This window comes from Epinephelus moara, chromosome 7 (assembly GCF_006386435.1).
Source record: "Epinephelus moara isolate mb chromosome 7, YSFRI_EMoa_1.0, whole genome shotgun sequence".
Taxonomy (NCBI): Eukaryota; Metazoa; Chordata; class Actinopteri; order Perciformes; family Serranidae; genus Epinephelus; species Epinephelus moara.
The window spans coordinates 24955083-24971578 of NC_065512.1; the positions used below are offsets into that span (position 1 = coordinate 24955083).

Below are 16496 nucleotides of genomic sequence, written 5' to 3' on the forward strand. Positions count from 1 at the left end.
CAGTAATGATTGTGCTAAGTGGCTAATGGGCATGTAGCTACTTGCATGTTTCAGATGATACGTCATGTGTCTAGTCAACCAATGAAGATGAGTTTACATATCACCTTGGGTTCGTCCTTCACCTTCTCAAAATGATCCCACACTTTGGATTTCCTGCCCGACATGTTATCAACTAGCCTTGAAATAACCGCAGGTACCAGCCCTGTAAATTAGGGGCCGTCCACATGCCGAGTCTTTGACTGCCTAGAGAACGCAAGGTCGGACACTGGGCGCCACTCTTGTGCCTTTTTTGTGCCAGCTTTCAAAAGTCTGTCCTAGTGTTGTCACGATACCAAAATCTTTGTTTCGGTACCAATACCAATATGAATTTTGATACTTTTCGATACTCTTCGGTACTTTTCCTAAGGAAAAGTCCTTTTGGATACAAACCTTTAGAACAATAAATAGTAGGGGTGTAACGGTACCAAAAAAATCATGGTTCGGTAAGTACCTCGGTACAGACGTGACAGTTTGGTAACTCAAATGTTCCACCAAGTTTGTGTTGTCTCGTGTTGTCTCCCTTTGCGATTCAGACTTTCTCTTACCTTTTTTCACGTGCGCCAGCTGCGAATGTTGATACAGGTGTTGTCATACACACCACTTGCGCAATCTGTGCTCCAATAGGAACAAGAAAGGCGTTTGTGTGCATACATGAGTAAAATAAAATAACTAAATTAATGAACTGAATCAATTTCAACGTACCGGTATTTTCCAAATGCAGTATAGTACCGTTTGGAATACTCTAGTACCACGGTACTATTTTAGTACCGCTATACCGTGCAACACTAGTCTGTCCTTTCAAATTAAATTCCCACATGGTCCAGTCATATAGGTTTTGATTTATTTTGACAATGCACAGCTCCTAAGAGAGTTTCTGGTTTGTTTGTTCTTTGTTTTTCTGCAACTAAGTGACCAATGAAATCTTGCTAACTAATGACTTTTCTGGCTGACTAAGGTTTGGTCGACTATTAGGGGGCAGCCCTAGACACATAGCGTTTAATGCAAAATCACCAGTTTTATTCCACACTGTTTAACAGAGAAAGAAGGAGGCATATACGCTATATGCAAAGCATCTGGTGTTACCAAAAACATAAAATGGCAGTTCTCATAGTTTATTTCAACCCAGAGTGAAGCCTTAATTTAATCATGCAAACTGTTTATCATGTCCCATATGCACAAAGCTGTAACTGTAAAATACATGTAGATAACAAAAACAGGATCATTCCCAATCGCAATATATTTATGAAAAAACGTACCTGTTGTTGAGCTCCAAAGAAATCCCAAAAAGAACAGATTTCAAAGAATGGAGTAACTGTGCCGTGTCTTAAAATTAATCTTGTCTACCAGCCCGGTTTGTTTTGCATCCAGTTCTGGCTGAAATGTGTGCTGAGGCTCTCAAAAATTGTTTGCCACTATCCTATTTCTGTCTCTTGGAATCTTAAACCCAGTGACCAAACATGAAAAATACGTTAATACAATGAAAGATAGAAACAAAAATGGGAGCACTTAACAGACATTGCTCACTGTTTTAAACTGTGATGTATTCTTTGTGTTCTCATCCTGCCTTCAACATCAGTTGTGCAGCTCCAGGCACCACGAGAGAGTTTTCTTTTTTGTCTCTTGCTCGACAAACGTGTTCACATTTATAAATAGGTTACAGATTGGAAGATTATGGAGAATTATGTTTGAGATTTAATGGTTTGACAGAATTTGGGATTGCCGACCTGACACAAATTTAACTTCAGACAACACTCTGGAGTAATGCTCAAAACCAATTCAGTTATTTGGAGGGAAAGGAATATCTGCCATAGCTGCTGAAGCTCTTTGATATACTGTTTTCTGGCTTAGGAATTCAGCTATTTTCATAACTTCACCAAAGGCACCATCGACACTGAACATATAATAGCAGAAACACGGTTGTCATTCCTATTATTCTCTGTCCATCGTCTGAGTGGAAGCTATTATCTCACTAATTTCTAAAGACAACTAAAAACAATAATCCCACAATTAGACTAATTAACCAACAGAACCATTCAGAGAAGAATAAATTAAATTAGGCAAACATCTGAAGTGATGAGACAAAAATTGTGTCTCTAAAAATGGAAGAGCTTTTATTATATCACTGCCACAAGTGTTAAGACATTATTCATTTATGTATAATGTTCATTAATGAGCCAGTATTTGCATTATTGAGTTGGCCCCTTTTCGCTGTTCATGTGCTCCTTTCCCCTGGGCAGTTCCTTAGTGTTGGGCACACACGCACGCACGCACGCACGCACACGCACACACACACACACACACACACACACACACATACACTCTCTCTCTCTCTTCATTGACTTTGAAGACTTGGGTGAGACTCAAGAGTCACACACTGCTCTCCTTGACATGGCTCTGCATGTGTGCATCACAGTGTGTATGTGTGGGTTTTTGTGTACGTGTGTGTCTACACTTGACTGAGCCTAGCAGGGACTGGAAAAGGGCAGGTCTCACACCTTTACAGGGCAGCGAAGACAGGGGAGAAAGGTTCTGCATGTGCCCATTTATTCACTGTGAGTAGTTGTAATGATGTAGTAACGTCATTAGGTTATTAAAGAAACCTAAAACCACGGCATCCAGTTTTTACATCACATTTTCACAATTCTGCAAGTAGAAGTACTTACTGCGATAGAGCTGGCTGGCATAATTAAGAATATAATCATGTTTTTTGTCAAATCATACATGAAGGACTACTTCACCCCCAAATGATCATTTGTATATCAGTTACCCACTCCATGTTACGTTAAATCCGTGAAGAAAACCTTGATTTTCTTGCATGCCTCCAGTGAGCCAAGAATCCAGACATGAAAAAAAATTCTTGATTCTTGATTCCAGAGAGAAGCAGACAGAGCGGTCTGCAGTCTGTGTTTGAAGGATATATCCAGGATGTCAAACTGACTCAGCAGCAACAACAGGTTAAAAAGACAAAGATAGTTAGAAGCTAAAGCTGAACTAGCCTGAGTGTCAGACTGAAGCTCCCAAAACCTTCAGTCTGACATGGCTTCCATTGAAGGCGATTTACAAGGGGGAGGGAATTTGATTTTTCCCTAACCAATCAGTAGAGATCAATGACTCACCCAGAATCTGACGTCATTAGTATCCATGCCTCGGGGGTGCCGAAAAGAAGCGAGCATTGCCCGTTTAAAATGTTTCCGTCGTCGTGCACGCCCAGCTGCATCGCCGTTAAATCCAGTTTAGCAGCTTCCTTAATTTGGTCCTCCATTAACGCGAGTAGTGGCGAAATACCTCGATAGCATCGTTAATGTGGTCTGTAGGATCTGTAGCGGTCGCCATTGTTACTATCCTCACCAGTTACCCACCGGCATACAGCTTGACATCAGCGTGGCGCTGATTGGCTAATCGCTAGACCCCCGGCGTTCATTGGTCCGTCCATCGTTTGGACGAGATAAATCGCAAATTCATTTAAGTATGCCAGACCCGTAATACAAGCCTACTCAGTTGAGTGGGCGGGGTCTATGGTCTGGAACCAGGCTAAAGCTGAACTATAGGCTACAGATCACAGTGTAAAAGTGAACCACCACATCACTGCTAGATCACAGTGTAAAAGTGAACCACCACATCACTGCTTATCGCCACAGAAGACAATAAATATAAAGGGAAACTTTGCTGATATTGAACCAGCTGTGTGGCATCGCAGTGTGTGCAGATGAATGGTGTTTGGCTTTGCAGGGATCTCGGAGTAAGTCAAACAACGTTCATCTGCACACACGGTGATGACACACAGCTGGTTGAATATCAGCAAAGTTTCCCTGCTTCCCTTCACTGGTTCCTGTACAGCAGGGTCGGTCTTTGTTTCACTGTTATAATCATTAACAAGCAAAAGCAGCATGTGTATACATTCAGTAGGCTATATCTTCAGTAGCTAGCTAGCTAACCCTGCACTTTTCAGGGTCTTGTTTTGGTTTTGGAACAGGGAAGAAACATATATCTTTTTCCAACCTCTCCAGGTAACGAGTATCATTAACACACCACGTGTCCCAGGCACAATATTTAGCGCCAAAACCACAAAACCAGCCTGAAAATGAAGGAAATCTGAAATGATTGCATTAGAGTCAATGGAGCACAGCTGTGTTGTTCTGAGCCGGCCCCATGCAACGCTATGTTTGGCCAGACTGCGTCCGGGGGCGGAACTTAGCTAAGGGTTGTCTGTTTGGGATATACTTAGCATACGACTGGATATATGAGACTTGGATTATTCTTCATGAGTTGTGTGAGAGTTTGTAAACAGATGTTTTGATATAGCTTTACCGTTGTTAAACGTGGCTGCCTATGACTTCAATTCATCAAGAATTTTCTCAGTTTTTGGATTGTTCCTTCTTTGTGGAGGCATGCATGAAAAATATTTTCTTTATGACTTCAGTGTAACACATGGTGAGTAATTGTTATACAAAGGGACATTTGCGGGGTGAAGTATTCCTTTAAGATTACAAAACTGTTCACTTGGTCTTTTTTCATAACCTCATTCATCGAGGTAGCAAAAGATTAAGTCAAATTATCCATTGGATTGATGTTGTAGGGTGTGGAGACATTTCAGCACTTTCCCAAGAAGTTCTATCAGTTGAAAGTTATTTATATTTGTTGTCAAACAAATTTAATTTCTGCTCAGAGATTAAGACCAAAAAACGGAAAAAAAGTTTGGCTGTACATTTATAAACTGGAGTTGAGTGCTTTTGCGGTTTGCCGTGGATCTGATTGCAAATGATGGTCTGTCTTGACAGAACTGTGTGCGCACCTCAAGTCTGCCTGTTTTTTTTTTGCCTGCTTTGGATGATGACTACTCAGTTTTCAAAAATCTCTTCACTGTGCATTAAGCTGCTCAATTTCTCGAGCTATAATTTGACAGTCAGAACTCAATTGAAGTCTGGTCGTGAGCAGTATTATTGACTAACTCTTTTAAGTTTTGACTGAAAACATGCTTCAGAGAAATGTTGTCAAGCTTAAAGCATTATCAGTGGTAACAATAGCGAATAAGTGATCCTATCAAGTCAATATCTGGTTTTACTTAACAGTGGTTTGCAAACAAGACAGTCAGACATGCCTAAATTAAGCTGCCCGTAGAAAAGAAGGATCTGCTCACTTTGGTCCAAAGCTAGTATTAAATGTTAAGACAAGCTTTCAGCTACTAAAACTTAATCAGGGCAAATATTTGACAAAAGAAAATCCCAGAGCTTACGCTAGGGTCCCGAAACGTACTGCTGAGTGATGGCTCATTAGCAATAAAATGTCTTGTTTTATAATGACGTCTTTAGAGTGCCGGCCTTGGGGTAATACATGAGAGAGAAAGGTATTTTGTTTTCTTCACATACTTCTTCAAAAGGTCAAATCTTGGGAGAGAAAGTACACTGTTATTAGCCCCATCAATGCACTCAGAATAAACCCAGAAAGGGCTGTTTTATTACTATAGCTTTCTAAGTGATGTTTAAAGGCTGCAAAAACATGGTAAAGCTGCTCTCAGGACTGATCTCAAATGACGTATCCCAAATTACTTAGGACAAATTAAGATTAATTAGGACAAATTACACCTTTATCATTCATCACATTCTAGCCTTATCAGTCATAATGACTGAAAACACCTATGTTATAAGTTACTCTTGAGGAGATCATTTATGATTCCTACAGCAAAACAACTTCACGTAAATGAGACAGAGTTACAATCAGTGATCACGTTATAAAATATGCTCTAGAAATAAAACATCAAAGTCATCATTAATGTAATTAGTGACACCTGTGCTTTTTCTACCATGGCAAGTCAAAATGTCTGCTTTGAAAAAGGCCTGTTAGAAACAAGCAGGTGCTCTCTATAACCGGCACACGAGTGGGCATAACCTGGAGCAAAATTGTAGTAAAAGATCTGAAAGAAATATTCCAGCTGATGCAAGCAAATTTAGTCCACTTTCACGGTAAAAGGTGTGATCACAAGAGCACATTTTTTGGCCAATCAGTGTTAGCCAAGGTGGCCATAGAGATTTTATCGATTGCACCCCTAGATTCAAAGATTCTAATGATGACTCCATACCACCAGTTTTTAAGGATTTCTATCATTTTATTTAACCATGTTACGAATCCTGTTCTCCTTTTTCTTTTGTCGCCTTGTGAAGATTACTCAAACATGTACAAGTGTGACGTTTTGTAATTTCCTTGTGATATAGTCTCTAAACAAATTACCCCTAAGTCCTAACGTTACAGTAATGGTGAATGTTGTGGGATAAAGAGACTCAAAACACTGGACATTTGAGGGTTTATTTGTGAGAAATCCAAAGAATTGGTACATCATGACAATTTATAGTGTCTGACAAACAAGCAGTATCAGTTGACACACCTACAAGCTTTCCAATACACACATTAAAAGGTGTTTCCTGTCACTTAAGCTACTGTTACTTGTCATTCCAGTCACCAGTTCTGGGAACAATTGCTTCTCCTTACCTACCCAAATTTGGTTAGAGTCATGTCAGGTCATCAACACTACAAAAATGTATGCCAGGTCATTTACACTATAAGTAAAAAAAAATGTGTTGTCCTATGTTTCACAGTGACAAGGATAATTTCCCCAGCGGCCAGCCTACACTCTTTAGCCTTTTCAATGGCTGCTCTGCTTTGCTTTCAGTGCAGCGTTTGATATAGAAGAAAAGGATGCAGGAAACTCGAGGCAACAGTTGAGTTAGTCCTTTCAATGCTAACCATCATCATCATAGTGCCCTGACAGGTGTTTGTTTGTTCACCCATGATTTTTATCGTGTTTTGTATTCTTTTCTTCTTTTGATTTCACTGATTTCTCCCAGCTGTCCTCTCTCTCTCCCTCTCACTCTCTGTCTCTTGTTATCTCCCCCTGTCATGATTATCATCATAGCATGTTATTCTGTCTCCCATGGGACTCAAAAAGGCACCTCAGCTCAGAACAGCTCGAACCCTATGGGCTTTTGTTTTCCAGCCATGTCAAAAACATCTGAAGTTGGTATCTTTTTGATCTTGCAAGTGCTGTATGGTTAAAAAGCCATCCAACCTCTCCTCTTCCCTTGTTTATTTCCTTTTTTTTTCTTCCTGCATCCATCATTCCTCCCTCTCCTCATCTTTCCCTCTGCCTGGTCAGTTTACCTACGGCACTGGAAGCCCAACAGAGGTGGTTTTGTCTCTTGTGGAAGGCAGCGCTTTCATCCTCTGCCCTCAAAAGAAACACTTGATTTCTGTTTTCCCCGTGTATCTGCATCCTTCTGTCTGAATTTTTAAGCATTCTGAACATGGCGGTGGCTGACACTGAGGCATAGCCCCTGGCTTACATGTGGCCACGACCTCGAAAACAGCAGGGGTCTTTTTCTAACCATGTTCATAGCTATGGAGAAGAGAAGAGAAGAGAAGAGAAGAGAAGAGAAGAGAAGAGAAGAGAAGAGAAGAGACTGTTTTAAATTCCACCGACAAGGGGGGAAATCATGTTAGACGCAGATGGGATGATAAAAGTTCCGAGTGTATCTGCAGTGCTGTCACCACGTTACTTCAGCACTCTCATTTTGTCACTGTAATGCTCTCAGATGTAGCAACCTTTGTAGAAACGAGTGCTGAAGGGGAGCAAAAGAGAGAGAGATAAGAGATCCAGAGCAAGAAGAGAATGGAAAAGAGTGGATGTAATGGCCTAGAGTCTACAATATGAGAAACAGCGAGGCAGAAACAGAACAGCATACAGATTGTTCACTATGTATGAGCACTTTTAATGCTTGTCTCTTTGTAAATCAAAGCTGGCTTTGATAATGGCTTTACATGACTATCCAAACAGCCCAAAAATTACTTGTTTGCACTGTCTATGTGCAGCTATGGATTTGTGTGCTGAAAGCGGTTTTTGGATTTAAGCCAACAGAAAATCTTTAGCTGGTAATATTCAACATCTATATATGTGAGCCTTTTAACAAGAGCTGAAAGGCTGTGTTTTGACCATAGATATAGAATGAGTGTAGAATGGATATACCCATTCAAAGCACCAAAGCGAGATGGTTGGAGCAGCAGCCATTTTCATGTCAACGGTTGCCTTTGCAAAGAACTGCAATCATTTCAGCAGGCTTACTTTCATATAAACGGACTTGCGACAAGATGCAAACTCACTAAGATGAGGTTTTCACCAGCTCTACAGGTTGCTGCAGCCTTTGAGCAAATACCTTAATAAATACATTTACTCACTTAACAAAGGTATTAAGTGAGTAAATGTAGTTATAATTGCTTATAGTACGCTATAGCTGTTCATCTCAGTTTTAACCCGTGTCCACTGGACACTTTATGAGCCCTTAAAGCTAATCTACAACAGTTTGTAATGTTTAAAGGATTAAATTAACTAAAAAAAAGTCCAGCAAGAGAATCACAGTCTTTGGTCATGCTTGTCTATGTTATCCATGTCTCTAATGCCTGATGTTGTTGAGATTCCACACACACCAGGACACCACACAACAGGACACACAGATGTGGATAATTTTGGATGGGAGTGTGATGAGCATCAACAAGAGCCAGACAAAAGGAAAACGCCAGCGTAACACATACTTTCCCCATTGTACATCTGCAGACAGCTGTGGTAACACGGATGCACACACAGTTCCATTCATAGTACAACTGAGGGTATGCATCAGCTCCCAGTAGTACACAAGAGGGCCGGGAGATGAGCTTACCGTCCTCCTAATGCCAACATTGGGTGAAACAAAGAAGATGCTGCTGGGTATGGAGTGAATGTGTAACCATAGTGTGGTGTTTTGGACTGAACTGGAGTGTGTACAGTCTGCAGTCACAAAAGGTGGGATGCACATGGACTGCATTGGAGTACATGCAGATGCACATGGGCGAATGATCAGATTTACATTACGCACAGACATGCCGACACACGGATGCAGAACCTATAAATTTGCCTTTAGTGTGTATGGCTGGCCAAAACAGAGTTCTCAAACTAGTGAGTGTGACACGCTTTACAGCCCCACTGACATGCTAACAACTAATAACAACAATCACAATTTACTTTTGTACTTAAATCACCACAGCAAACAATATCTGTTCTACCCTGAATCTATTTCTTAGGTTTCAACCCTTAAAATATCTCCAGACAGTAAAGTTCCAGTGTCTAAGTTATATCAACAAGTCTGCATGGCATCTGCAGGTGCTTTCTTGGTCCCACTAGTGCTTCGTCACCATCGTCTCAGCATTTTTATAATGAAGCAGGACAGCTCTCTCCTTTGCCTGCTCCACCGTGACTCATATCACACAGTACTGTACACACACACACACACTACGCACACACACACTACGCATAAATAGAGACCATTTCTCACTCACATTGGATAGCCATCACAGTCCCTTTATTGTTTCAAAATGTGCAACTGTTGCCGTGATTGATCCCAGGATGGGAGCATGTTGTGGGTGGAACTAGGTCTTCTTTCTGTTCATCCATGAGGGTAATTATTGTATGACTGTTCAATTCATACTGTTTGACAATTTCTTGTTCGCTGATTAGAAATAGCATAATCCTTCAGCACGTCTTTGAGCCCTACACCTGTTCCTTTGTCTTGCTGCAATTACTCCTGCCATTGTTTGGAAGAGTCGTCCCCACAAAAACACACCTTTTATGGACCACCTCAAATTAGCAGCTGCTCTCTGGAGGCAGAGAAATTTAATGCACAAAATGAACCCTTGCAAATTGCAAATGCTTTAGGATATCTAGCCATGTGCCTTTTCATAAATAACGTGACTATTTTGGAACATTCTGCATCCAGTTCGTTTGTGGCAATTTGCTCTCTGCATCTGTACCGAGTCATCAAAGCACAACTGTGTTCTACATGGATCTAATTCTTTTTTGTTATATTGTCTTTCTGTTTTGTGTGTATGTGTTTGTTGAGCAGCCAAGGATCGCATGGTGTGTGACTCGCTGTGTTCGGATGCAGGGTGTTGGGGTCCTGGCCCAGACCAGTGCCTGTCCTGCAGATACTTCAGCCGTGGACGTACCTGCGTGGATATTTGCAACCTTTATGAAGGGTGAGTTATGCTCGTGCATGCACACATACACTCCTGACTGGTAGATTGCTTAGTGTGTTGTCCTCAAAATGTTCTCAGGTCCTAATTATGTTTTAGGTTTGCCCACATTGTAAAGAAATTTTACACCTCCTCATCTAACCACGTCTACGCATGTCTTCATCTTTTTTCTACTTGATGCTCAAAAAATAAAAACAAACTACTAACTCACTTCAACCCAGTCACCAGAATAAATGTTGGCATTGTTAGAACTTTACACTTAAATAGTGTGGTTAACATGTTGTTAAGTTACGGCACAAAACCACTTGGTTATAGTTGGGAAAAAGATCATGTTTTGGTTTGAAGTACCTGGGTTTGATGGCACAATCACGACTGGAAATGCCATCTAAACAACTGTTTTGTTTGTTGATTGTTGTGCTGTCTCTAGGTTGTGATTTAATTTTAATTTCTGCAATTTTTCAAACTGACTTACTCAACCAAAAGTTTTTCAAAAACAAAAGTTAAAATACTGAGTAATTTCTATACTATGGCTAACCTAGTAAGCAAAGTAGCAAAGCAGAAAAATAAAAAAAATTGGAGAAAACGATCGCCTTCTCTTTTCAAGAAGAACAAAATGGGTGAGGACGCCACGCATGACACATTTCAAAGCCAAACTGCCTACCACCCTGTTTATTCCCACAAGCTGTAACTCAATTCAGGGGCTGCAGTCTTTGAAGGATGTGGCGGACATCAATTGCAAAGGCCACGTCCTTCAAAGACTGCATCAGCCAAACCGAACGGTCTTTGAGGCGGGATAGTTTGGTCTGCAAAGGATTCCCTGGGTGCATCACCAGTTGTTCTCGCCCCGACCCGTTGGCTGTTACCTAGCAGCAGCTGCACTTTACGAAAGAAGGAGTAAGCTAGTAAGTTAGTTAGCCCTAAATCATGGACCCAGAGATTGATATTTTATATATGTTTTTTAAATGTCATACTTGAGGACATGATTCACCGCCGTAGACACCGCCATTTGTTATATTTCAGGCTGATGTAGGACGGTTGTCAGGTAAATGTATTAGACTAATATTGTTTAAGCTGTGTGCTTTTAGCTAATAGTAATGTTTACAACAGTTAAGCAGTAGCCAGTTAACAACTGTTAGTTCACTTAACTTAATATATACTCGTCCATATCCATTGGTAGCTTTGTCACCTTCTACCTATGCCAGTCCTCAATGCCTATGTGCAGTTTCACACAGATTGACCACATCAGTGAGTAGAAAAACGTGGGACAGACAGAATGACTGACTGACAGAATGACACACTGACAGTTTCCGTGATTATGTACAGCATACCATACCACTTAGTCATACCAAAAATTAGAAAAAACAAAACAAAAAACATTTGGCCACAGGTCGCATTTTAGCCATTTTTAAGCATTTTTCTGTTGTTATAGCGCCACCCAGTTGCCAAACATGTACTGTTAGTCAAGAAGAGGTTTAGCATTCCGCTTTCTTGTCTTTTATGAAAATCAAACATCGTATGCCAATCACTTAATTATGAAATTTAAAATAATTTTGAACTTCATATAGTGGCTTTTCAAAACCTGATAAAGTGTTTTGCAATGTATACTTTAAATGTAAATTCTAAACTGTAATTCTGCACTGTCAGTTCAATTTTCAGAGACAATGAGATTAAGGCAGTAGAAGTCATTTACACATATCCACTAAAAAAAATAGATTTTAAAACTTTTACATCAGATTAAATTGATTTTCATCCTAATTATTATATTTCAATGCATCAATCATTGCTGGTGTTAATCAGTGTCCTCTGGTAGTGACGACAGAATACACAGTACTTATACTAACCCAAAGGGAACAATGGAAGAGCTGCAGTTTAAGCCCCTCTAAGTCTTTAATAAATACAGTGGCATGCAAAAGTTTGGGCACCCCTGGTCAAAATTTTGTTTGCTGTGAATAGTTAAGTAAGTAGAAGATGAACTGATCTCCAAAAGGCATGAAGTCAATGAAACATGCTCTCAAGCAAGATCAGTGTATTATTTTTGTTATGTACAATTTTAGAGTGGACAAAAAAGGGGAGGCACACCATGCAAAAGCTTGGGCACCTCAAGACATTTGAGCTCTCAGACAACTTTTAACAGAGTCTCAGACCTTAATTAGCTTGTTAGAGCTCTGGCTTGTCCCCCAGTCATTGTTAGGAAAGGCTAGATGATGCAAATTCCAAAGTTTTATAAATATTCTGACTCCTGGAACCTTGTACCGTCAATCAGCAGCCATGGGCTCCACTATACAGCTGCCTAGCACTCTGAAAACAAAATAATTGATGCCCACAAAGGAGGAGAAGACTATAAGAAGAGAGCATTTTCAGATAGCTGTTACCCTTGTTTGTAATGTAATTAAGAAGTGGCAGCTGAGAGGAACTGCCGAGGTCAGGTTGAGGTCTGGAAGACTGAAAAAAATGCTAGAAAGGTAAATCAAAACCCCCGTTTGACTGCAAAAGACCTGCAGAAAGATTTATCAGAGTCTGGAGTGGTGGTGCACTGTTGTACTGTGCAGTGACACCTGTACAAATATGACCTTCATGGAAGAGTCATCAGAAGAAAACCTTTCCTGCGTCCTCACCACAAAATTTAGCATAAGAAGTTTGCAAAAGAACATCTGAACAAGGCTGATGCTATTTGGAAACAAGTCCTGTGGACTGATGACATTACAATAGAACATTTTGGACACAACGAGCCAAAAGTGTTCTGAGGAAAAAGGGTGAAGAATTTCGTAATAAAGAAACCTGTCCAGCTTTAAAACACAGGGGGTTGATTGTTCGTGCTTTGGGCTTGTGTTGCAGCTAGTGACATGGGGAACATTTCAGGGGTAGAGGAAAGAATGGATTCAGTTAAATTCCAGCAAATTCTGGAAACAAACATCACACCATCTGTAGACAAGCTGAAGATGAAGAGAGGATGACTTCTACAACAAGACAATGATCCACATCTAGAAATCCACAATGGACTACCTCAAGAGGCACAAGCTGAAGGTTTTGTCATGGCCCATCATTTAAAATCTGTGGATAGACCTCAAAAGAGCAGTGCATGGAAGAAGGCCCAATAATCTCACAGAGCTAGAACCTTTCTGTGGGAAGAATGGGTGAAAACCCCCAAACAAGAACTGAAAGACTCTTAGCTGGTTACAAAAGGCATTAAGAAGCTGTGATACTTGCCCAAAGGGGACGCTACTAAGTACTGACCATGCAGGGTGCCCAAACTTTTCCTTCAGGCCCTTTTCATTATTTGCATTTTTTGCTTCGAAATTGTGAAAGATTGAAATTAAAAAGTAATCTAAGATATTGAAGGAATGTGTCATCTTTAACTTGATACCTTTTGGTAATCACATCATCTTCTTCTTTCTTAACTTCTCACAGTAAACAAAAATTTGACTAGATGCCCAAACTCTTGCATGCCACTGTTTATCTGAAAATAACTTCATGCTAAAGTTCATGCTGCAAATATTATTTAACAATTTAATTTAATTTTATATTACTGATTTTTACTTTTAAATACTAAACATACAAATAAACATTACTTTAATATTTCCTCAAATATAATATTTTTTGAAAGCTGTATGAGTACAAATGATCAAAAAAACAAATATATCAAAAATAATGAGCACTATATACAGTAGTTTGTGCCAGTTGCTCTACAGTACAGGGGTCCTGATGGAGAATGCTTGGTCCTTATTAGACATAGGACTCTGATGCCTGCAGTCCTCAGAATTTGGTTTGTAAATTCACTTATGTAACTGTGCTTTTCAAGTAATCCCGATCATCATGCTTTCATATAATTTGCAGGTACAGGGAAGATCAAACTGATTGTTACATCAAGAATTTGACAGAAGCCCTGTAGGAATGAAGCAGCAGTAATAAAATATGTTCCTCTTCAAATGAAGGGCAAATATAGAAACATTATCAACTCATCCTATTCAGCTTTAAATAGGAGTGGTAGAATTTTCAAATAATCCTCAATAGTTGGAAGAGCTGCTGCACAACCTGCTCATCAAAACTTAAATTTCAGTTCAAGAACACCCCAAGGCTCTTTGGTACAGCTTTCAAGTTCTGCAGTGATTTTTCTGTTTACTATGGATAATATTTAAGAGCCTAGGGGTGAAAAGAACAATTAAAGACGTAGTGGTAACTCTCGGTTTAAAAGGCACCCCTGCAGAGATTCAAAACAATAGGGGGCCCTTGACTTTAAAAGGAAGTATAGCTTGATGCTATCCTATCCTCACAATAGACGGTTACAAGACCCGCTCCCCTGGTGAGTTTTATTAATAACATTTCAGATTTTTTTTTTACTTTGCAGAACTGCTGAAAAGATGCTTTTAAGTTCAGAGTCCTTATCTGATCAAAAAATGTTTGCTGGCCACATTGGAGAGGAATGAGGAGGACCAGAGGGTGCTGTTAGGGCAGGGGGGCTAGGCGTGTCACTGCGTGTCACAGTCACTGCTTGCGCACGGGGCCACGCCCTGCCTACCTGTCCACCTGCACGTCAGCACCACCCACACCGTCAGCGTTACCAGCACATCATCTACAAAATAGAGCTTCACTGAATGCAACCTCAACCCTTTACCCTCTGAGCATTGCCACAGTGTTTGTCTCATGAGTCACACTTTAGATATGTCATATTTCATCATTGTTTGTTTCTTTATTTGGTGTCTGCTCAGCATTTATCCGTTTAATCAAATCTTCAGGTTGCCCACTTGTTACAAGTGTTTGTTACACCACCTTTATTCCTAAGTGGTTTGGTTCAGCAGTAGATGTGCAACAAATCTACCTTAACAAGAATAGCATGTGAGTGTGCAGCTGCGCCCAATCAGGATGTTATCAGTCCATAAATGGCCGTTTGCATATCCAATGTTGTGAAATGGTTGTTTCTTTAGGCCTCACCTACACTTTTGTTTGGTTTAGGTGCAAAAGCTTTGTGGTTGGGTTGAGGAAAAGTTCAAGCAAACATCACTGCTTAAAATGAGTCAACATCAACTTTTGGTTTCACATGGACATGAACCCCACTGTCCTGGGTTAAAGTCCTGTGTTTGTTTGACCCAAACAACACCCGTGTCTCCTACTTACTGCAGACTTTATTGCTCTTTATACTACGTCACCGTACTTTCTTCTTTGCTTTAGTCATACTTTTAAGTCGCCACCTAACAGTAAATCTTTCTCTTTCTAGTCCATATCTATGACACTTATAACCACTGATAACAGCCATTTAAAGGCCTGATAACAGCTGAACCGGCTGGCAGAACTTACTTATACCAGGCGTGCATGACAAAACTTGGAGGACAGAGGTACTGAGGATGCCCCTTAATTCATTTGGTCACATCTATGTTTAAAATGTAACTAAAGTTTCACTTTGTGTGGATTTAGCCACGCATAGCTCTTTTATACATCACGTTCAGACAGCATCAAAACGACAAGGAGTTTTAATTCTCTACCTCTCCAATGATTTGTTAATGATTGTTGAAAGTGTTTACAAAATGAAAACAATTTGTACGTTATTGTTCAAAATGCCAGTTTATGTGTTTGAGCAAACAGATTTGGCAGCATGGTTATTTCAAAAGCCATTTGAAATGAACATTTATTTTGCATAAAATCCATGTAAAGGCGTATTATTGCCAATGCATTGCTGTATCCTTGTCCCTTAACAGAGAGAAAATATAGAAAAGCAGAACACAGCAGAACATCATGGCCTATAAGTCTTAAGCGTCAGTGATATCTTTAAGCTACACTGCAGCCTTTATTATTTCAACCAGCACACACCCAGACAAAAGCTTACCTCCCCTGCCTCCTGGAAGGTTTTATGAAGGCCAGATGAAGCATAATTAATACTAATTTGATTTAGATCCCACTGGGCCTACAACACTTTTTTTTCTATTGCTGAGTTGGAACATTCTGTTTTCCCTCACTGACCAAAAGAGAAGTACCTAAAAGTCATTCTCCTTGTCCTGTGGTGACAAAGGCAAAGCGCCAACTCAGCCGCGCTGTGGTCAGATTTAATGACTTTTCGAGGCCACTCTGGTGTTCTACTATTATAAAGGGATTTCAGAAATTGAATAACAAGGCACTTAATTTAATTGATTTTTGAAAATGTTGCACCCCTCTCAGGTACTGCACCTTTCAACTGCGGCGACCCCCAGCGTGATGGTATCACTATTACAGTTAGCTAATTAGCTGCTATGCTTGTGGGTGTAACAGGCATGTGTGTGTGTGTGTGTGTGTGTGTGTGTGTAAGACTGCCTATTGATGTTGTGACTACATCCACTGACCTTTAGTTCCAAAGTAAGCAATGTAAGAAATAGGGATGCACCGAATATTCGGTAACCGAATATATTCGGCCAGATATTGCAAAAAAACACACATTTGGC

General features: G+C 40.2%; 1 protein-coding gene across 2 annotated transcripts in view; it reads left to right on the forward strand.

The window, feature by feature from the left end:
- Nucleotides 1-16496, forward strand: part of erbb4b (erb-b2 receptor tyrosine kinase 4b) — a 476392-nt gene that overhangs the window by 332509 nt on the left and 127387 nt on the right. For both annotated transcript variants that reach the window (XM_050048517.1, XM_050048518.1), the window contains exon 13: nt 9960-10092. In XM_050048517.1, the coding sequence (XP_049904474.1) occupies nt 9960-10092 (133 nt within the window). The remainder of the gene's footprint in view (nt 1-9959; nt 10093-16496) is intronic.